General features: G+C 38.2%; 1 protein-coding gene across 8 annotated transcripts in view; it reads right to left on the reverse strand.

Annotated features, from left to right (window-relative positions):
• The window catches only part of LOC128983067 (rhotekin-like), a 194,687-nt gene that overhangs the window by 25,450 nt on the left and 144,701 nt on the right, over positions 1–24,536 (reverse strand). For 6 of the 8 annotated variants that reach the window (XM_054402205.1, XM_054402206.1, XM_054402207.1 and 3 more), the window contains one exon: positions 130–323. In XM_054402205.1, the coding sequence (XP_054258180.1) occupies positions 130–323 (194 nt within the window). Of the gene's footprint in view, positions 1–129; positions 324–7,218; positions 7,300–7,367; positions 7,461–24,536 lie in introns of those variants that run through there. The other 2 variants (XM_054402209.1, XM_054402210.1) reach the window with 2 other exon arrangements.

Here is a 24,536-nt window from a genome sequence, read left to right on the forward strand (position 1 = left end):
AAGCCAAAATAGCAAAATTTTACACGTTTTTGTATTTTGTGAAAATCAATCTTCTTGTTTTCAGAATAAATTTCCCAGTGTTAATTAATATTGTACAATGTAAACCTGATGACATAATAGTAACTCTACCCGATGAGCCTCGGTGGTAACTCTCGACGACGACGCTGCAGCTCTGCCATGTATGCAGACATGCGCTCGTTGCTGGTCAACAGACTCTTAGCTGCCTCCAGTGTAGTGGCCTGATGTCTACACGCTGCTAGTAGCTTGGTGGTGCCTTCACGCATCTTGATCTCTAGGTCTATCTTCTGCTCTAGGTCAAACTCCTGGAACATTGCATTGCACAAAGTTGTTACAAAATGGAAAGAAGAGATTCTTACAGTGTTACTATTGTTAATATTACACATGTATGTAACCACCCCTTGGGAAGTTACAATACAGGATGAAAGTATATCACAATGACCGGCCAACAACAATTTAAAAAAATAGACACTAGGGTTAAATGCGCTTGTATTTTAAAGAATGACAGTATGATACCATTAGAACAGTCTTCAGTGAAACATACATTGTTTATATTGTCTACGATTACATAAGGTGACGTTGTCAACAATATTTACATTACATGACAACAAATGAACTAAAATCAATTAATTATAAAACTATAACTTAGGTTCACGACATTAGTTTAAAAAAAGTTTCACCAAAATCTAAAAGTTTTAACTTTAATTTTCAAAAACTGTCACTATGAATTCCACAATCCACTTGATGGCAAGGGGACATGGGGACATCGAATCTGGTGTGAAGAAAAATACCCCCGCCGCAGCAAACCTCTTACCGCAGCAGACCAAGTGAATTTCAACTGATTACATGTTTACTAAAATATTTCCATAAATAAGACATATTTATTCCAAATTTAAATAACATTATATTTAACGAGTGCTTAGGTTTGCTGCTACGGAGAAGGTAAAAAATGTTTTTGGACTATACGTCAATAGTATAGGATGAAATAAATAAACTTGCCAAATTGTATCAATATATACCCATAGACAAGTAAACTACAACAGTTTTCATTTTCTCCATAAGAATAACATGGGAATTTTAAATAAAACTATTTTTGAATTTTCTCCATTACCGTTAGGCATACAACACCGCATAAATATACTAAATTGTTTATTTTTTAAAGCTCTACAAAATGGTTTACAAAGAAATTGCAAAAATTTTTGTTTTTAACACATTCACTGCTAATGATATGTAATACTTTTATAAATGGCTAAAAAACATAAACATTAACATGATCATGTTAATTGAGTGACAATATATCTTTAATTAAATAAATTTTATACTATAAATTGTGGATTAAAATATATTATGTAATTATATACATCATGTATTATATATCTGCTAATATACTTATGACGCACAAGTGCGTCATTAGCAGTGAACGTGTTAAGGTGAAAAATGGGAAACCCCCATTTTATAGGGAAGTGTAGGGGGGACTATAGGGAAGTAGCTATTACCGTAGGTGGCACGGTAAGACCTAGACCCGGGACCGATTTACTTTTTTCATTTTGATGTCCTCAGAGGCAAAAAACCCCATTCGTTCAAATTTATATATATATATATATATAGACATATATATATATATATATATATATACGTCCGTTAACGCGATAACTTGAGTAATTTTTGTTAGATTTTGATGAAATTTGGTTAAAAGGTGTAAAGCAGGATAAACTTGAATGAGTTCGCGAACCAGCATGATCGGACCATGGGAACGGGGCTTTACGGGGGGTTTTATGGGGTAAAAATTGGTTTTTCTCACTTTTGACCCTCAAAACACAAAATTTCCCGATTTCTCTATAGACCTTTTTAAAGAGCTTAAAAAAACAATTAATTTAGTATATAAAAGTATTTTTGTTCGGTTAATAGTAAAGGAGAAAATTAAAAAAATTGTAAATTTAAAATTCCCATGTTATTCTTATGGAGAATATTGTCAAATGTTGTAGTTTGCTTGTTTATGGATATATTTTGTATTTTGATCAAATTTATTTATTTTGTACTAAGCTATCAATATTTTACAAAAAACACAATTTATTAGTTTCCTTGTAGCAGCAAACCTAGGTACTCGTTAAACCTAATGTTATTAAAATATATTTAATTGAAAATCAATTAAGACAATACTGTATGGAAATTCGCTTAGTCGGCAGGTTTGCTGCGGCGGGGCTATTTTTTTTTGTCCTAGGACGCTAGGCACGAGCCTGGGATTGTTTATCAAATTACTTCAGGCTAGACCTAGGGGTTGCGGCATTATCACTTAGATAAATCCATTGGTGACTTGGCGGGGATCGAACCCGGGACCTCAGGGACTGAAGTCCCGCACTCTAACCACTACACCAGCTCGCTCCCCGGTGGACTGGACAGTAGAGTTAACGTTGGCCCCGGTTAAGCGGTGACGTGCCTGCCTGACGTGTTGCGTGCTGCGGCGGTGAGAAAGTAAATGTGTCAGTCAGTGTCAGTAAACTGGACGACTGGACTAGGGAACCGGAGTAGGGAACGATCCAAACCGGAAATGCCGAGGTTACTTCCTGTCTACGAACGACCTTGGCCTCCGTCGTTCCGTCCGTATGCCACAGTAGTAGCCAGTATAGTAGACGATGACGACGGACGATACCAAGAACTGTACATCTACGAGTCACCGCCGATGGTGTATAATTAGCATCAACGAAAAAACATCCAACAGGTGTAAGCCTATAAGTCATAATCGGTCTAACGATAAGTACATAATTCCATAGCCATTAAAATGCCACCTTGATGTATAATATTAAACCATTATTTTAGAGTAAGTAAATGAAGAGCGAAGAGCAGAATAGATGAGCATATAATTGATAGGTACATGTAGCATTCAATACATCAAGGAAAACACGTTGATTGTGTTAAATATATTATTGTGTACTTAATTATATAAATATGTAGTTTTGTATTTCCAGTGATTAACATTTGAGTTGTCAGATTATGGCAATAAGAAAACGGACACACACACGGTTTATATTTAATGGCAACTAATATTCTCCTAAAATGTAATAAGTTACACTGTGATTCTCTGTTAACGATGTATTTAAAGTCATTAAAATGTTGTATAACTAAAATCTGTGTTGTCAGTAAGAAAACCTTTTATTAGATTGCAGCTGATGACAGTGAAATGTGAGACAGGTGCTCTTATAGTACACACCTGCGCCTAGAGTCTTGATCACACTGCACTGAACGGGTCAAGTATAAAAAGCAACACTACTACATATCCCAGATTTAAATGTAGCGGAATTTTATTATTATACTAGAAACAACAAAGATGGTATTAACACGCAATTAAACCGACTGTAGGTTTTTTTGTATTTTAACCGACAGTAATCAATTAAATGATATAACATGTCAACAATATCGTATTTGGAGACATGCGTTATGTGCATTCAATGAAAACACGTACTTCTATTCAAATTCACCATTTGTTTAACAGCTTCGATTGATTAATTTATAACTTTGGTAATATTACGTTCAATATTCATTAAAACAATAGAAACAAACTTGCAGGCGTTGACGCTATCACCAGGATAACTTGCTAGTAATGTACAATTACTGTTCTGAGTTAAGTAATAAAACACTCAACAACACAACATCAACAACATATTTACAAACCCAAGACATACGGGAATCATTTAATTGGCGATGTTCTTGTCGGACAACAACCTGCCAGCTGATAAAACATCGCTATCACTGATTGACCTTTGCCATTCAACACGTTTATCCTTCCTGATAAGCATAAGCATCTGTTGATTAATTACTTGCTCGAGATGTAAAACGTTTTAAAGACCCAGCACTGACCTACAAAATTGTGAGAACTAAATGACTCTTGATGACTCCTGTGAAATGTAATAGTTTATAATACCCCCGCCGCAGCAAACCTGCAGACTAACCGTATTTCAACTTGTCTGATTACATTTTTACTAAAATATTTCCATAAATAAGACATATTTACTGTATTCCCAATTTAAATAACATTAGATTTAACGAGTGCCTAGGTTTGCTGATATGGGGAAGGTAAAAACAGATTTTAACCAATCTTTAATAGCATAGGATGAAATAAATAAATTTTCCAAATTTTATCAACATACATCCATAAACAAGTAAACTACGACAGTTTTAATTTTCTCCATAAGAAAATGGAAATTTAAAAAACTTAAACTTATTTTAAATTTTCTCTGTAATTTTTAGAGAGAGTTAATACACTAAATTATTTCTTTTTCTAAGCTTTACAAAACTGTTTAGAAAGAAATTGCAAATTTTTACAAATTTTTAGTCAAAAATGGGAAAAACTCATTTTTACCCAATAAAAACCCACATAAAACCCCCATAAAACCCCGTTCCCATGGAACGATCAATGATCATGCTGGTTCACAAACTCGTTGGAATAAATGTAGATTTACACGCTTATACCAAATTTCATCAAAATGTGATCATTTTGGTTCGAGTTATCGCGCTAACGGACACATATAAATATATATACATACTGTATATGAATTTGAACTAATGGTGTTTTTGGCCTCTGGGGACCTCAAAACGAAAAAGTAAATCGGTCCCGGGTCCAGGTCTTACCATGACAGCCACGGTAATAGCTTATTCCCTATATGGAAAATTCGCTAAATAGTATTGAAGCAATACATTTATTAATATCAACGGATACACCATTTACAAAATATATGTGTTTTAAGCACATGAGCAGAATGAAAAGATAACAACAAAAATAACAAGATAAGTTACATAATGACCATGAAACAAAGCAGCATTGCAACAAAAAATAATAACAAGACAACAACGTAACAACAATTACAGATAATAACAAAAAATATTTAATATTAATTTGGACTTCAGAAAAAGCATATAGATTTGAAAGTACAACAACAACAAATATCTCCTCGAGATTAACAATATATAAACTATGATGACAAAGTTATGTGAATAATTAACAACAAACAACAATAAATCTATAAATGAATAACAAGAATAAAAAGATTTTAGAACAAAACAAACATACATCAGCTACAAAACAGGCATAACAAAGATAATGTTAGAGGATTTCCTTCTGAAGGAAGACAACACTGTTCGTTGAAGAAGTCAACTTGTGATCCGACTTCGTTTCCAAGACGCTGCAATCTGGCCAATCCACAATTGAGAGAGTAGTTAGTAAGTGAGCAAATGTATCTGAAGAACGTTTTCCTCTCGGTATAAGGAAATTAATTCCCTCCAGAAGCCCGGTAGAATCGAATAAAATTAACCTCCGACTAAATTACACCATTTTAAAACGTAAACGCCAAAAGATTACGGTAAACAATCGTGGATACTTCGTAAAACTTGAGTATCCATTGACAACCTACAGTTGATGAACATGATAAGATAAAAGCTAGATTGTATTAATGATTTGTGGAAAAGAGTGTCCAATTGCAATATTTATTTAACACCATCAAAGCCACAGCAGCCAGGCAACTTAAAACGATCAAGCATCGTCCACGCGTATACGGTTGGTGTTTCTACGCGTACAACAACGCCGTCCTTGCATAAACATCAAGGATCTAAATCCATACGGCTGTGTCTTGCATCATTTCAAAATTATTGCCCTACAACTTAAAATTAATGTAGTCTTAATCCTTAGTGAAGTAGGCTATTTAATAGCTGGCGAGACTTAGACTCGGCGTAAATTTGACCCATAATCCTCAGTTTGACGGGACGGTGTGAGGACCAAGAAACTCCCACACACACGTGACAGCCTCCCAACAGTTTGCGAGCATGATTATGTGAGAAACAAGAGATTTTATTTCCACCACGTAAATATACACTGGCTTTATGTAACCACAGAATAAAGGAAGAGACCATTTCTCCAAACACCGGTCTTATTATTATTGCGTTGTCGATATTTCTACAGCAACTTCTTTTTTTTTAACGTAACCCAAATACGACAAATACCGTGAGCAACTTTTACACAACAACAAAACTACTAATAGGTCATAATGATGGTATACCTCACGAATACTCAAGTATTCAGTGGTATGGCCTGCTTTCATTGCCGATCAGCTTAACATCGTTCCAGTTATCTATGCGGTTTTTTAAGTTGTTTGCAGGCTCAAATAGAGGTTGCACTAGCATTTACAAATACCCCCGCCGCAGCAAACCTAAGCGAATTTCCATTTGCCTGAATTGATATAAAATTAAATCTATTTAAATAACATTAGGTTAAACGAGTACCTAGGTTTGCTGCTACAGGGAGGGTAATAAAGTGTTTTTTTTTTAGTAAAACATTAATAGCTTAGTATAAAAAAATAAATTTGCTAATTAGTAATAAATTTGATCCAAATATAACCATAAACAAGTAAACTACAATATTTTACAATATTTTCCATACAAATAATATGGGAATTTAAATTTACTATTTCTTTGCGTTTTCTCCGTAACCAATAACCGCACAAAAATACTTCAATGTACTAAATTATTTTCTTTTTAAAGTTGGAAAATTTGGTGTTTTGATGGTAAAAAGGAAAAAACCCAATTTTTACCCCATAAAATCCCCCGTAAAACCCCGTTCCCAGCGTCCGATTTCATAAATAAATAAATAATTGTGCTGCACCCTGTTGATAAATCTTATAACTTTTAATGCTTTTGCATATCATAGTTTTTTAGTTGAAACAGCTGACCAAATTCTTTAATTCCCTTTGAATATGAATACTCATATTCTTTGAATGGAATATAAGGTTAACATGGGGAACTACAGAGCCACTGAGGCGGAGCCCGAAAGGACTTTTGAGATAAGAATATGCCTATATGTTAATCAGGAATGTGAGCTATCATCATGCCAAATTTCAGCCAAATCTATCCAGTAGTTAATGCGTGATTGAACTTCAAACAAACAAACAAACAAACACACAAACTTTCACATTTATAATATTAGTAAGATATCAATTTAAACGGATGGTGTTTTTGGCCTCTGGGGACCTCAAAACAAAAATGTAAATCGGTCCCGAGTCTAGGTCTTACCATGGGACCTACAGTAATCGCTTATTATATGGGAAATTTCCCCCAAAAAAATATAACTGTGGAACAATGCATATCAGCTGATATGCATATGGACGGATACTGGGCCAGAACTGCTGCAGTAGAGTTCACACAGAGTCTAGTTACCTTTGTATGAGTGGTGATGGGTCGGTGAGTGGTGAAGAAGAGCAAGTGGAAGGTGAGACTACGACAGAGCGGCATGCTGAGTACTGGTGCTGAGGGGACGGACACTGAGCCAGAACTGCTGCAGTAGAGATCACAGAGAGTCTAGTCACCTTTGTATGAGTGGTGATGGGTCGGCGAGGGGTGAAGAAGAGCAAGTAGAAGGTGAGACTACGACAGAGCGGCATGCTGAGTACTGGTGCTGAGGGAACGGACACTGAGCCAGAACTGCTGCAGTAGAGAGCACAGAGAGTCTAGTTACCTTTGTATGAGTGGTGATGGGTCGGTGAGTGGTGAAGAAGAGCAGGTGGAAGGTGGGACTTCGACAGAGCGGCATGCTGAGTACTGGTGCTAAGGGGACGGACACTGAGCCAGAACTGCTGCAGTAGAGATCACAGAGAGTCTAGTTACCTTTGTATGAGTGGTGATGGGTCGGCGAGGGGTGAAGAAGAGCAGGTGGAAGGTGGGACTACGACAGAGCGGCATGCTGAGTACTGGTGCTGAGGGGACGGACACTGAGCCAGAACTGCTGCAGTAGAGATCACAGAGAGTCTAGTTACCTTTGTATGAGTGGTGATGGGTCGGCGAGGGGTGAAGAAGAGCAAGTGGAAGGTGAGACTACGACAGAGCGGCATGCTGAGTACTGGTGCTGAGGGGACGGACACTGAGCCAGAACTGCTGCAGTAGAGTTCACACAGAGTCTAGTTACCTTTGTATGAGTGGTGATGGGTCGGCGAGGTGTGAAGAAGAGCAGGTGGAAGGTGGGACTTCGACAGAGCGGCATGCTGAGGCCTGGTGCTGAGGGGACGGACACTGAGCCAGAACTGCTGCAGTAGAGATCACAGAGAGTCTAGTTACCTTTGTATGAGTGGTGATGGGTCGGCGAGGGGTGAAGAAGAGCAGGTGGAAGGTGGGACTTCGACAGAGCGGCATGCTGAGTACTGGTGCTGAGGGGACGGACACTGAGCCAGAACAGCTGCAGTAGATATCACGGAGAGTCTAGTTACCTTTCTATGAGTGGTGATGGGTCGGCGAGGGGTGAAGAAGAGCAGGTGGAAGGTGAGACTACGACAGAGCGGCATGCTGAGTACTGGTGCTGAGGGGACGGACACTGAGCCAGAACTGCTGCAGTAGAGATCACGGAGAGTCTAGTTACCTTTGTATGAGTGGTGATGGGTCGGCGAGGGGTGAAGAAGAGCAGGTGGAAGGTGAGACTACGAAAGAGCGGCATGCTGAATACTGGTGCTGAGGGAACGGACACTGAGCCAGAACTGCTGCTGTAGAGATCACAGAGAGTCTAGTTACCTTTGTATGAGTGGTGATGGGTCGGCGAGGGGTGAAGAAGAGCAGGTGGAAGGTGAGACTACGACAGAGCGGCATGCTGAATACTGGTGCTGAGGGAACGGACACTGAGCCAGAACTGCTGCTGTAGAGATCACAGAGAGTCTAGTTACCTTTGTATGAGTGGTGATGGGTCGGCGAGGGGTGAAGAAGAGCAGGTGGAAGGTGGGACTACGACAGAGCGGCATGCTGAGTACTGGTGCTGAGGGGACGGACACTGAGCCAGAACTGCTGCAGTAGAGATCACAGAGAGTCTAGTTACCTTTGTATGAGTGGTGATGGGTCGGCGAGGGGTGAAGAAGAGCAGGTGGAAGGTGGGACTTCGACAGAGCGGCATGCTGAGTACTGGTGCTGAGGGGACGGACACTGAGCCAGAACTGCTGCAGTAGAGATCACGGAGAGTCTAGTTACCTTTGTATGAGTGGTGATGGGTCGGCGAGGGGTGAAGAAGAGCAGGTGGAAGGTGGGACTTCGACAGAGCGGCATGCTGAGTACTGGTGCTGAGGGGACGGACACTGAGCCAGAACTGCTGCAGTAGAGATCACGGAGAGTCTAGTTACCTTTGTATGAGTGGTTGATGGGTCGGCGAGGGGTGAAGAAGAGCAGGTGGAATGTGAGACTACGACAGAGCGGCATGCTGAGCCCTGGTGCTGAGGGGACGGACACTGAGCCAGAACTGCTGCAGTAGAGATCACGGAGAGTCTAGTTACCTTTCTATGAGTGGTGATGGGTCGGCGAGGGGTGAAGAAGAGCAGGTGGAAGGTGGGACTTCGACAGAGCGGCATGCTGAGTACTGGTGCTGAGGGGACGGACACTGAGCCAGAACTGCTGCAGTAGAGATCACAGAGAGTCTAGTTACCTTTGTATGAGTGGTGATGGGTCGGCGAGGGGTGAAGAAGAGCAGGTGGAATGTGAGACTACGACAGAGCGGCATGCTGAGCCCTGGTGCTGAGGGGACGGACACTGAGCCAGAACTGCTGCAGTAGAGATCACAGAGAGTCTAGTTACCTTTGTATGAGTGGTGATGGGTCGGCGAGGGGTGAAGAAGAGCAGGTGGAAGGTGGGACTTCGACAGAGCGGCATGCTGAGTACTGGTGCTGAGGGGACGGACACTGAGCCAGAACTGCTGCAGTAGAGATCACGGAGAGTCTAGTTACCTTTGTATGAGTGGTGATGGGTCGGCGAGGGGTGAAGAAGAGCAGGTGGAATGTGAGACTACGACAGAGCTGCATGCTGAGTACTGGTGCTGAGGGAACGGACACTGAGCCAGAACTGCTGCAGTAGAGATCACAGAGAGTCTAGTTACCTTTGTATGAGTGGTGATGGGTCGGCGAGGGGTGAAGAAGAGCAGGTGGAAGGTGGGACTTCGACAGAGCGGCATGCTGAGTACTGGTGCTGAGGGGACGGACACTGAGCCAGAACTGCTGCTGTAGAGATCACGGAGAGTCTAGTTACCTTTGTATGATTGGTGATGGGTCGGCGAGGGGTGAAGAAGAGCAGGTGGAATGTGAGACTACGGCAGAGCGGCATGCTGAGTACTGGTGCTGAGGGAACGGACACTGAGCCAGAACTGCTGCTGTAGAGATCACAGAGAGTCTAGTTACCTTTGTATGAGTGGTGATGGGTCGGCGAGGGGTGAAGAAGAGCAGGTGGAATGTGAGACTACGGCAGAGCGGCATGCTGAGTACTGGTGCTGAGGGAACGGACACTGAGCCAGAACTGCTGCCGTAGCGATCACGCCACTGTATTGGCACATATGCTGAGTCTGCGAGACACTTTTCGTCCAACAACAATATTGCCAACTATCTTAACCGGCACAATAAATTCCGCTTTGTCTGATATGCTTAGTTGTCTTTTGGACAATCCATATTGTAAATGATTAGGATTCGTCAGAAACATACAAATTTACAGTTGTTTAGTAATATATTTTTGGGGGTTGCCAAATTATGTACAGTTGATATTAAAACAAAAGGTATTTGAAATAATATAAGTATAAAGCGTGTCATGCACATTCTTCAACTTCATTTTAAATGTTTGTTGTGTTTGATCAAAAATAGCAAACTAGCGAAATCGGTTCCCAGCATTATTCATAAATAAATACCCCCACCACAGCAACCTGCAGAATGGATTTTTGCTTCTATTACATTGGCTATATACTATATTAACTTTTATAGCAGATTGTAATCAAACAATGTATAGTTTAACAAAATAAACTGTGAAACCTGGAATTCGCTCACTTATAAGATGGCAAAGCAGATTTAACCAGAATAGCAGTTGGCAGATGGTATGTTTGAATGAAGTAGCGACTATTTATATCCACCAGATAGAGAAACATATCTCATCTAAGGAGAGCAAAGGTCATTAGCTCAAACAGATCTAAATACGGACAAACAACTATCTACAGTTAGCCGACAGAATAAATATCCTTAACCTACGTAGGAATAGCACCGTGTTCTCTCCGACGACTGTGCTTACATAGGCCTACAGTGAAAGATGAGTCTACATGCTTCAGTCAATACACTGTATTAATTAAAAAATTACTTATAGGCCTATTGAACATGTTATGTTTGGCTCACTGTTTCGAAGTTGGCGTTCTTCCCATACCTGAAACAAAAACATATCGTGTTACTTTTTCAGGAGATTAAAATAAGTGAATAGATTACCAACAGTTAACTGACTGTTTACTATCATTGATATTTTAAACACACCAAGCAAAGTTTGGACATTCAATATTTCTATATTCCGAAGAGAGGGGTCATAAGGTAGAGTGTACGGTTACGGGTGAAACACGACAAACATAAATACACGCCATGGCAACGGTTACCCTGACTACCAGCTTCTATGACGCAGACGATAACTACAACCAAGGCCTCACTTGCTACAACCAACCATACATTACACAGTACCTTTGACTATTAATACAACTTCCAATAGTCAATGACAGTACACAGATTATATTACTTCATCAATGGTACCACGGACCTGCCACGACCACTGACCAGTCGCGACCCAGTAAGCATAGGAATCAGATGTCACATACACAGACAGCTGACTACTGCATGACTGGTCCTGGTGGTAAATATCGCGTCGGTTCACGATTAGAAGGTGGAAATCTAAAATAAATTATTATGTTATTACTATTGAAGAAAATATATTTTGTAAAACCTTAATATGTTGAAATAGACTGCAAAAGAACCGACGCAATGTCAATCGAGTCATCTTACCACAAATCAAGGGATTGTGATCAACTTCCGACATTCAGGCAATTTAATTTTAGTTTCATGGCCCAATAACACAACACAATACAAGCTTTGTCTGCACAATATTTTACGGGATCGATTCTGGATATAATTTGTAATTGGGCAATTATTTATTGATCCTATCTAACATAAGGTCAACGATGGTAAAAATACCACTGTTAGGATGTCAAACAAAGGTGAAAATCCCTGATGTTGAAAAACAGAAAACAAAAAAGTATACGGCCATTTAGTTCAGTAATTGTGGGAATATAACAGTACATATTATCGGTCTGGTTTCATTCCCAGCAAGGCAGAGATGTGAGCAGACTGTCGCGTGTCGCGTGTCTATTCTAGGATTGTCCGAAATGTAACCATTTGATAGCGCCTCCTCAGTCCTCACGTGTGCGAGAGTAGGCCTACTTATCATGTAATTATAGTGTAAGTATGTTTTGTGTAATGGTAGTGGTTTATTTCCATCATCCCGGTGACTATTCCCAATTTGTACAGCTATATCACAAGTGACACGCTTATTTAACTATTCACAAGTTCACCCGAGCGAATAGTACGCCCTACTCATTGTGCTAAAACTAAAACTACTAATACTATTTACTAAATTGTTTAAACTAAATCGAATGTGGAAATGAAATGTGTTGATGAGTTTACAGTGGAGGTACTGCGTCATGATTCGTGTAACTGTTAGCACGACTAACAGAAGGGTAAAGAGACAGCAAAGTAAAGAGACGAGTAAGCAATAATGAAGTAACAATGTAATAGCAACGTATACTTTTGGAATGAAATAAAATCTGACTATAATTAGGTCTATTGTACTCCTCTTTCATTCCATATATGACATGCTAAGAGACTTCATTCAACTGTATATAGTATGTATATCCGATAACGGCAGCGGCATAACCATGAACCGGTGAACACATGGTGATTGTCTGGCAACGCAGCGAGTTGTTCCAACTATGTACTGTCGTTGTAGTTGATGGTTGTTGACAGAGTCAATTGTTGTGGGAGAGTGTTTGTTAGTGCAATGTGCAGCGGGGGACTGATGGACTGATTGACTACTGATCACAGCTGGTCTCAGATTCGATCCAATCAAGACAATTGGCGACCCTCTCGTCACATGTCGGTCACCACTGCACTGTGTATCCTGGGGCGTATTTGAACCAAAAATAATAAGCAAACGACAAGCAACATGGAATTTTAATTTAAAGCCTATTGATAAAAGTGTTAAATGTATTATCTGTTTTGCCCATAGTATAGTGTAGGATAAACTTATTTCGTAGTCGCTTGTTTACAGATAGTACCTGGGGACCGAGATTTGCTCGGGGAAGATCATTAGATTACTCTGAAAGCAGTCTTAGTATTGCATATACATTAATCCATTCCCAAACTCCCCTTTACTACTACCTTCACCACTCCCTAAGTCGTGGACCTGATTCCCTCCCTTCCCATAGCATTTAAGTATTACAAATACATTAATCTACTGCCACAAAAGGTTCCACCACTCTGCGATGACAGCCTTTGTTTACTTCCTTCACCACTTCCTACGTCATGGGCTTGTTTCCTTACCTTTTCATATCATTTTAGGATTTTAGGCATGGTCAAATGAAGAAAAATGTATGCAGATTTTAATATATACTGTTAAATAATAAATTTAATACTTATATAAAAATGTGTTGCGCCTAAGCTAAGATGTTCTAGTATCCCCTCAGCCCCGGCCCAAGGCCTACGTGACAGTGGGGACTGGGGACTCCCCGTGTCTTGAAATCGCCACTTTCGAATCTTATTTTAACCTACAAAGTCTATTGAGACAGAGTCAAGTTCAAAAATAAATCTCGGCTAGATATAGCAGGCACTACTGTACATTTATTGCAATAGCCAAAGAACAAGGAGTGTTGGCAAAGACAATTTAACATCACTCGCTTTAAACTACGATTGATGTTTGTGCTGCAGTTTATTGAACGTAGCTTAGTGGGTTTTCACGACGATTTGGTAAGAAACCAGCCCATTTTAAATTATTATTAAATAGCTACTGCATTACTGCATTTTTACAGTTGTAACCTTGAGATAAAAGCACAACACACGATGATGTACAAATAGAATTGGAAAACAAGATCATGATAACTCGTCTCTAGGTGTATTTGCTTTAGTAATAATAATTCGTACTTAAAAAAATCTCTAACTTTAAATTATGTCAGGAGTTAACATACAGTAGTTGTAAAAACGACATGATAGTAAGAAGTCTTTTTGGGAAACTCAAAAAAACATTGCATTTTGCTTTAGTATAAAAGTGACGTAATGAAAAGTATTTACTGTATTGATTTTAGCTATTGATGGTCCTATTCCAGAGATACGCCATAGCGTTGGATATATGTACTGTTTGTGCTGTAGGCTAACGTAAGCAAAACATACGTTCTGGAGGTGTAAACTGTTATGCCAAAGAGACCTGCTATTCGAGTTATGCAAGCTACGTTATAAAACTAGCACTGGCACATTGCAAACATAACCACGTATACAATAGCCAACATAGTCGAGTCAATCCGTACGAGAACCCTAAAAAAATTGCTTTAAATTGTTTTATTGGCTATTTTGACTTAGAATTATGTGTATTTTCCAGGAAAAAAGTCTAATGAAATCGGAGTCTCGGAAGTCCAAAATTCAAGATGGCGTCCAATATTTTGGTCAAATGTGTCCGTTAGCACAATAACTCAAGCAAAAATGATCCGAATTCGATGAAATTTGGTACAAACATGTAAACATACATTTATTTGAACGAGTTCGCGAACCAGCATGATCGGACCATGGGAACAGGGGTTTATGGGGGGTTTTATGGGGTAAAAATTGGTTTTACCCATTTTTGACCCTAAAATCGTAAAATTTAGCAATTTATTTTGAAACCATTTTAGGGCTCAGAAAAAAAAAAACAATTCAGTACAATGAAGCGTTGTCATAGGCCTAATACCTAGTTACGGAGAAAATTCAAAAAAAAAATTAAATTTAAAATTCCTATGTTATTTTTACGGAGAATAAGAAAACTTGTTGTAGTTAGCCTGCATATGAATATATTTTTATCAAATTTGGAAAATGCATTTGTTTTATACTAAACTATTTAACATTTTACTAAAAACTCTGTTTTACCCTTCCCTGTCACAGCAAACCGAAGTACTAGTTAAAGTAGTGATATTTAAATAGGGAATAAATGTGATATTAATGTGATATTTTAGTGTAAATTCAATCAGGCAAATTGAAATTCGCTTAGGGTGCAGGTTTGCTGCGGCGGGGGTATTTTAATTAATGACTATTTTTTGCTTGAAAAATGCAATAATAGGTCTTAAAATAAAGATCACAAGCTTGCTAAAATTCAACATACATATTTTATTTACTTAAATAAATATCTATAATTTTTTAGCCCGAAAGGATTTTTTGAGATAAGAATAGGCTTGTATTAATAGGGAATCTGAGCTATCATAAAGCCACATTTCAGCCCAATCGGACCAGTAGTTAATGCGTGATTGAACTTCAAACAAACAAACTGTCACATTTATAATATTAGTAAGAGTATAATATAGTAACACTTTCTTGTGGTTAGTAGTAGAGCATCATACAAATAATAATTCATAATTTTCATCATGTTATACACTCACTGTTTTGATCACTTAACGAACTGTCACATTGTTCTCCAAGCTGGTAAAGTCCACAAGCTGTAGTACAAGGTAACCCATACTTTGTTGCAGGAGCATTGCAAATTCTTGCAGCTAGTAGAGTAGTTGCAGTGAACAAATCTTAAAAGAATCTCTGGTGCGGCACTTTGGGTCATCGAATCGTTTTTATTGTTTATTTTTTCCAGCAGAGCATCTCAACATGATTTTTTTACATTAATTTAAAAAAACTCTTCAAATGAATAATAGTTCTTTTCTTTTTTTAGCAGTTGATTCACTAGATTTATGAAATAATTTTGGTTTATTTTACTTTTTAATTTGGTAGGAAAATGAATCAAAAATTTTGATCTCATGAAGGTTTCCTTTTTTTAGTTTTTCATAGAAGCTGAGATTGATAAATTTATATAAATTTTATTTCTAGTTTCATATGAATGGACAAACCGTGTGCACGTTTCCATTTGTTATGTTGTGCTATTGATTAAATCTTTATTTTACAATTGTATTTCATTGACACATCAGGAGCAACTAATATACGACTCCAACGGAAGGAAAACCAAGATATAAAAAAGAAACACTGTTAATTTTAAGTAACATAAAATTGATAATTTTAAAAACATATTTCGAACATTTGTCTTTTTATATATGGTTTTTTATTGTAGTCTAAATTAGGGGCTATGGCCCCTACAGGCCACTAGTTATAGTACATATTTATTGATAAGACAGTCAACATGTGTAGTTTTGAAAATTGATTTTTTACAGTTATCGTTTGTCTAAGTAAGTATAGCATGATTCTTATAGCATTTTTAGAGTTTCAGAACTGAATCTAAATTTTTTGGGCGTTCCTCCATAGATTGCCAGACCATAAGACAAAATATTTTTATTTTAGAATGTCCAGGTTACATTAGTGACACTGGCCTAAAAACATATAACCCTGAAGAAAGTTGTTGTATTATGATTTGTGTATATTTAAGATTTGTGTCTAGGTTAAGCCCAAAAATTGAGTATGCTTAAGATCTATTTTTTACGGGGTAAAAATGGGATTTCCCCATTTTTCACTGTAAAAAGTTGCAATTCATTTCCAAACCATTTTGAAGAGATCATAAAAACAAATAATTTTGTATTCAGAAGCGTTGTTGTATGCCTAACGGTCACGGAGAAAATAAAAAAGTGTACATTTAAAATGACCATGTTATTCTTATGGAGAATAAATAAAGTGTTAAAACTTGCTTGTCTATGGAAATATTTTAGTGAAATTTGGAAATTTTGGCCATATTGAAAAACCCGATTTCCGATACTCCGATTTTATTAGACTTTTAGTATATTGTTTCACATACTTATTGGAAATATAAACCATCAAAAAATCTTTTAAATCAATTTTTTTAAGGTTAAGGGGTTTTATTTCATATCTTGACTAGACTAAATTTGATCTAAATAACTGTAAACATGAACAACAATACGATTGGAATCATATGAAGTCAAAAAAACATCTGATTAACAGCAGGATTACCAAAATAAACCTGTACACATGATACATATAATTTTTTTTATAAACTACTTGTGAACTATTACAAAATAAAAGAATTGAATGAGCGTAAAAATAAGTACTGAAACAAATTCTATTACTTGACCCAACACAGAATTCGCTTATGACAAATATGTGTGTTTGTATCTGTGGAGACGATACAGGCCACGATGAATTGTTATCCAAGCGTACCAATTAACAATCAAGATATGGTAATTTTCAGAATTTCCATAAGAATTACATAGTTTTTTTTATAACTATCCCACCACCACGTAAAATAATTTAATGATTAAAAATGCTAAATTGCATACATTTTTTTAGGATTTACAACATGGGTATAGCACATACTAGAGATAAAAAGTGTTGTTCCCTATAGTGACCAATATTGAAATAAGTTATTTACTACTAACAACTTGAGACAGATTTTTACCTATTTTCAACCTCATACAACACGTTTACTGAATATTATTTATCATGAATAGTTTATAGATAATACAGTTTCAAAGGTTTGTACCAAATTCGGTCTAAATTGGAGGTTCAGAAGAAAATTTACAGGGAAAATAGTAAGGTTTATTATTTTTTCAAATTTTTGGACGCCATATTGGAAAAATCCAATTTCCGAGACTCCGATTTTATTAGACTTTTAGTATGTAATTTAACATACTTTTTGGAAATGAAAACAATCAAAACACCTTTTAGAGCAATTTTTTTAAGGTTAAGGGGTGTTTTTTCATATCTTGACTAGACTAACACAACAGTGGGCGGGTAGTGTTTGTTTTCAACACCTTTAGTTCACGTGACTAACTGGACAATGGACAGTGACGCCAAGTTCTTGACTACTTGTTCATCCTTTAAGTGTGGTTTACAGCTAAACGTAACTAAATTGCCCGATCGTGGTGTTTTTTTTTTGTTTTATTTTTAGATTAGGGAAAACAGTTGTTTTAAACTGGACGTCAAAGCATCGCGTATAAAGCCTACTGTGTATATTGAATTAGTTCAGCTAGAACGCAGCAGCAGTTCCGTATAACTCAATTAACACACTCCTGTGCAGCACGGACAGTGGTAAGGTGTAGTGGTGTGTGGGGCGCTTTCCCTGTGCCGGCGATCATATGGAAAGTGAGCTGTTCCGTGCTCCACTGTAGACCAATTATGCCGCATTGTTCCTTAATTAACCTCATTGCCTCACACCCACTGACTACTGTCTATAGAGATGATAGAGATGACAGAGATGCAGCGTTCAACATCACATTACACAAGGGCCGACCCCGTACCGTATACCGTAGACGTCACAGTTGACATGTTATATCAGCAGCAGTCGACGGCCTTGGTTGTCACTTGACACTACAGTCAGGTGCGACACTGGGTCTACAGTGTACCTTGTGATCTTAGCGTTATGATAACACAGTTGTCAGAAACTTTATATGTACCGTATACCGTAGACGTCACAGTTGACATGTTATATCAGCAGCAGTCGACGGCCTTGGTTGTCACTTGACACTACAGTCAGGTGCGACACTGGGTCTACAGTGTACCTTGTGATCTTAGCGTTATGATAACACAGTTGTCAGAAACTTTATATGTACCGTATACCGTAGACGTCACAGTTGACATGTTATATCAGCAGCAGTCGACGGCCTTGGTTGTCACTTGACACTACAGTCAGGTGCGACACTGGGTCTACAGTGTACCTTGTGATCTTAGCGTTATGATAACACAGTTGTCAGAAACTTTATATGTACCGTATACCGTAGACGTCACAGTTGACATGTTATATCAGCAGCAGTCGACGGCCTTGGTTGTCACTTGACACTACAGTCAGGTGCGACACTGGGTCTACAGTGTACCTTGTGATCTTAGCGTTATGATAACACAGTTGTCAGAAACTTTATATGTACCGTATACCGTAGACGTCACAGTTGACATGTTATATCAGCAGCAGTCGACGGCCTTGGTTGTCACTTGACACTACAGTCAGGTGCGACACCGGGTCTACAGTGTACCTTGTGATCTTAGCGTTATGATAACACAGTTGTCAGAAACTTTATATGTACCGTATACCGTAGACGTCACAGTTGACATGTTATATCAGCAGCAGTCGACGGCCTTGGTTGTCACTTGACACTACAGTCAGGTGCGACACTGGGTCTACAGTGTACCTTGTGATCTTAGCGTTATGATAACACAGTTGTCAGAAACTTTATATGTACCGTATACCGTAGATGTCACAGTTGACATGTTATATCAGCAGCAGTCGACGGCCTTGGTTGTCACTTGACACTACAGTCAGGTGCGACACTGGGTCTACAGTGTACCTTGTGATCTTAGCGTTATGATAACACAGTTGTCAGAAACTTTATGTACCCTATCAATCCATGTACCGTAATTTGTTGCACATCTGGCTTCTTGTACAATTGAAAATAAAAAAATATATACCTACCTGTGGTAACACTATAGAACTACTTAAGATATTCCAATGTTGATAAGGAGCTCTCTCGGGACTAGGCCTACATGAATGTACTGTAGTGGGTCACTCACAGCACCAAACGGTGATTCACTACAAACAACACTACTTGTCCACAAACAAACACACAGGCCAATGTTTACCCGCAAGAAACAGACACACCCTGCTCATGAGTGCGGCATACACTGGCTGATAACGGGGTTGATGATAAGCAAATTGTGATAAGTAAAATTGCTACTGTTTACAAGCATTCGACATAGGCCTGCATAGTTTAACCATTATGGTGGTGAAAATAACAATTGGGTTAAGGTTTTATCAACAATTCAATTGTGCAATAAAATCATCGCGCGATCCATTACATCCCCTAATTTCAAATAACGTTAAAGAACTATTATATCGTAATACCCGGTCGCGTGTCGCGGGGACTGCATTCACAAAGTAGCGCGTCAGCACGGCGTGCTCATCGATGTATAATCATCGAAGTATATAACACAACACTATTTCAAATCAAAAGTAAAAATTATTTATACCATTACATTTTTCATTTGATGCCGATTACGCTAGGAGCGAGTAAACACCTTCGCGCACTATTCGATGAATTGGCTAAAATCCGCTGGGTCCCCCATGGTGGCGGGGGAAGGCTGCCACAGCGGCGCGCTTTCGTGAACACGTACCTAGCATTCCAGTTGTGTTATATGTATACTTCGATGTGTATAATACTCTACATTAAGGGAGTTATTATACATCGATGGGCGTGCTTTGACAAGGCACGCAAAAATGAAACTCGTCTAGATTTCCACCGCACCGTGTGGGCCACTTTAACTATTAGTTTTAAGGTGAGTTGTGACGAAAGGTCTAGGCCTACCTTGTCACACATTATAGAATAAAGACCTAGCCATTTACTTTGTCTACGATCTTTATTGGACACAGTTGGGTTGCATAAAATTGATTAGAACTATGTTAAACCGATTTGATACACTGAGTTTTATTGTGCAGCTGGAGTCCCCTCGGTTAAAATAAAAATATCTTCTATGCTGTATTGGCGAAAAGCTCATTGCGCGACCATGGATGGCTGTGTAAACACTTTAACATGGATGCAATACAAATATGTATTGTATACATAAATCATTGGAAAAAATAAAAGTGTTTCCTTGACTACCTTTAAAAGTTTTATAAAGTAAAGGCATACGCTCTCTAACTATAACTCCGTTGTATTGAATCAATTGTACTTCATTTCATTTGAACCCCCTTTAATTCGTAAGCAGGGTTACCATTAGATTTTGTAGGTGACTTCACTAGGCATTAATCTCGTTCCGCACGATAGGGTAGAATGAAGTCGGAGGGTATGCAAGGCCAAAACGAGGGCAAACGAAGGGGAAGGATTAGAACACGAGGCGACATTGAGGTGGGCTTCCGGTTGTGTAAAACAAACCCCTGTAAACATCCTGTGTGAGACAATCGCACAGATTATCTAGCGGAAGTGGAAGAGCTGCGCTGCGGGGATTAGTGTAGGAGTAGAGTGGTAAAGGTAGTGAATTACATCGCAGCTCGCCATAGACTATGGAGAGAAGGAGGGAAGCAGACACAGTAGCCAGTTTGGTGATTCTGCTGTCAATTACATAAACACAGATTTGTTTTACCAAGTGAAACTGAATTGGCAGCTTACTTATACGGTTAACTAGAGAGCATAATATCAAAAAAAATTATGAAACGATCGAACAATAATAGTTAATAGTGAAAATAAAAATTCAATATTAGAGCACCCTAGTGTGGCCCATTCAACTGCCGTGCCATCTACGGTAATAGCTACTTCCCTATAGGGAAATTCGCTAAAAATGGTAATGCTTGCAAAAAGTAGTTTTCATTCATATAAGTTGATGTCAAAGGTTGAATTTTCTAACGGATTTAGTTAAAAAGATATTAAGCCTTGTCCAGACTTTTTTGTCACCCTGCATATACAATAGTACACGCAATATACATGATACGTTGCGGTTGCGATTTAGTGAGTGCCCCTGCCTGAGTCACCTTATACCTACCTTTTTATACTGTACTGAAATGTTACATTATGCATCTTGATTTATAAGCCCTACTGTTAATGAAGATACAATGCATTTAGCTATCATATTGATACTGATAATGTTTGTAAACAAATAGTACTACATCAAAATGGAATGTCCGTTGAAACAAAATAAAATGAAGAATAATTATTAATTTTTTTTAAATAACTAAAATAAAGGATCGAACATTATATTACTGTATTAGATCTCTTACTTCTTATTGTCTGAAATGACGACTATACAGGTATTTTTCAAGCCATTGAATGGAGATGAGTGTAGGATGAGTGGCACGATCTCGTAGTCTTGTTAGTGACTAAGCCTGACATGTTCCTTAGACACAGCAAGGCGGTGACACACTATCGATCTTTTCCGCGATCAAGACCCCGAACTGAGCAGGGAGAAGGGAGAAGGGAGAAGGGAGAAGGGAGATAAATATCAGCAAAATTTCACTCCGAACATGTCCCCGAACAAGACCAAGACCAGACGAATTCTACCGAGCGCGGCAAAAGGGAGTTTAGAGAGAGATTGAGAGTTTGTGCGAGTGAGAGCGCGTTAAAAATCGCTTTTTGAAGACTTGTCGCAAAAATAAAGTATTCTAGAAAGGATGCTAAGTTATATGTATTGATTTTTATTGGTTTTATTCATTTAAATAACGTTACAGAAAGATCATTTTAATTGACTTAGATAATATTAATGTTTATACTAATTTTGAAAGAATTTAACTCAACACCAATTACTTAATTCACTTTAATATTATTGATATAATTTATTTTACGGTTCCTACATTTTCAACCTGGACCAAACAAACCACAACATAACATCTTAATTGATCATAATATATAACGGCAACATATTACCCAACATTTATTTATTTTACCAATTAAAGAGTTTAATTGTCATATTAAATTATAACTATTAAGTTAACACTAGCACAGGCGGCCGCTCGGTGCGGCGCTCGCGATGGCGTACGGGGCAAAAATATACCGTGACACACTATCGTACATCACTCCGTACATCGGACCGATCTTTTCTTTGATCTTTCGCCAAAAAAACGCCTCCAGAGCGCTCGTCTCCCTGCTCGGCCTGATGTCTGGTTCGCCGTCTGGATCGGCGGTGTACGGACCTGGTACGGACCCCTGACACACTATTGAACATGCTCCCTTCGACCTCCCTTCTCCCTTCTCCCTGCTCGGTTCGGGGTCTTGTTCGGGGAAAATATCGATAGTGTGTCACCGTCTTAATACACACCAGGGAGTATCCCTTCTGCTAATTGTATCACGATCAAAATCTAATCGGGTTCGTAAGGGAACCTAGTGAAGGCATACACTTATAGGTTGGGCTAAGATTGTTAGTAAATATAAACAAATAGCTAGGCCCACATTAAACTGTTATTCTGGGCTACCGCATACAATTTTATTTTATTTACAACGAAAAAATTGAAAAAAACGAAAGTTAGTGCACTTTGCCAACAAACCTGTACGCCTGTATAGTGTACTAGTGGCTTGTAGGGACATAAGTCCCTAAAAAGCTCAAATGTAAAACAACTTTTTGCAATACCGGTATTTAAACAAACTCAGAATAACATTATCTATGTGTCAGAATAGGCATCCCTACACAATATCTTTTGTGTAAAAACCAGTTTGTTGTTCTTCTTTGTTTGCTTTTGTTGATGTCATTTTTAATAAATAATTTAAATCACTCCAGTGGTTTAACATGAAAAGGCAGCAAACATATCATTGTTTGTGAATAAATACTGGTTTACTAAGGTAGCTTTGGTCTTGTGGTTAATGAGGATAAATAAAAGCTTCCCTGTTTGGAATTTTAAATATTCATTGGAGGTTCGCCTTCAGATGAATTGAAGACGCCTGCAATTTCATCTGCAGTAGGCTTATTGCAGTAGGACCTACGACGATCCATATTTATCGTGTCTACAAACCTAAGTTCTAATTCACTGTCACCTTGTACAACCATTTCTTCCGAAGATCTTTTGTAAATTTGTGCAAATGGATTTTCTAATAGAATTTCAGCTAGTTTTGACAATATTTCAGGTTTTAAGTCACTATTTTCTCGACGCCTTTGACGAATTTCTGTTGCTGTTGATGTGTCAATAATGTACAATTGGCCATACACGGGGTCTTCATCATGTTGAGGCAGCAAATCTGAGATTGAACGATAAATCTGTCCTTGAATTTTGAAACAGTATGGTCCTTTTCCTGGAATATCTTTCTTACTGGCTGAAAAATAAGCAAAAGCCATCGCACTGTTGCATTGTCGAATGAATTTATACAGTTGTGGGCTCTCTTCAAACATACTTTTAAGTTCTACATTAGTTTTTGACTGAGGAAGGTTAATAAGTCCGTTATGGCAACATGTCATAAAATGATTATTCGTTAGTTCTTCTCTAAAATGAAGAGCACTACATTGAATGCACTCTTGGTCCAGTAATCCTGCATCATGGATCTTTACATTTCTCTCGTCTACCATGGGTCTCCTAAAAAGGGGTTGTAACATATATCTTGATTAAGTTCGTCATTATCTACTCTTGCTCTCCTACGCGCACTGTCATTCCTATGAACAGTTCCCCGCCTTTGTGGTATTCCCCTGGCGTTCATATTAATCACAGTACTTATAATGAAAAGAATATATATCCAGCAGCCTACATACCAAAACATTTTGAATCCCTGGTGATATTATAAAAGTATGATCGAATATGATTACTCTACGTTGTATATTCACTGCACTAAAAAAATTAACTTACGAAGGAATGCAAATACACCATTTTAGAACCAATAACATTTATAGGTTATTTTAGTTGTATATATTTACACAACCTTAACCTTAAAATGTGTAGAAATATAAAGAAAACAACATCATTTAAAATAAACTTGAACATATGATTTAAAAATAAAAACAAAACAGAAGTTAGATTTAATTTCGACTCTTTGATTATTTATACAGAATATTTATTCTTTGTCGTTTATTCCTTTAACACGA

Source organism: Macrosteles quadrilineatus, unplaced genomic scaffold (genome assembly GCF_028750875.1).
Source record: "Macrosteles quadrilineatus isolate MER2022 unplaced genomic scaffold, UCM_ALF_1.0 Scaffold_1__1_contigs__length_201487025, whole genome shotgun sequence".
NCBI classification, from domain to species: Eukaryota; Metazoa; Arthropoda; class Insecta; order Hemiptera; family Cicadellidae; genus Macrosteles; species Macrosteles quadrilineatus.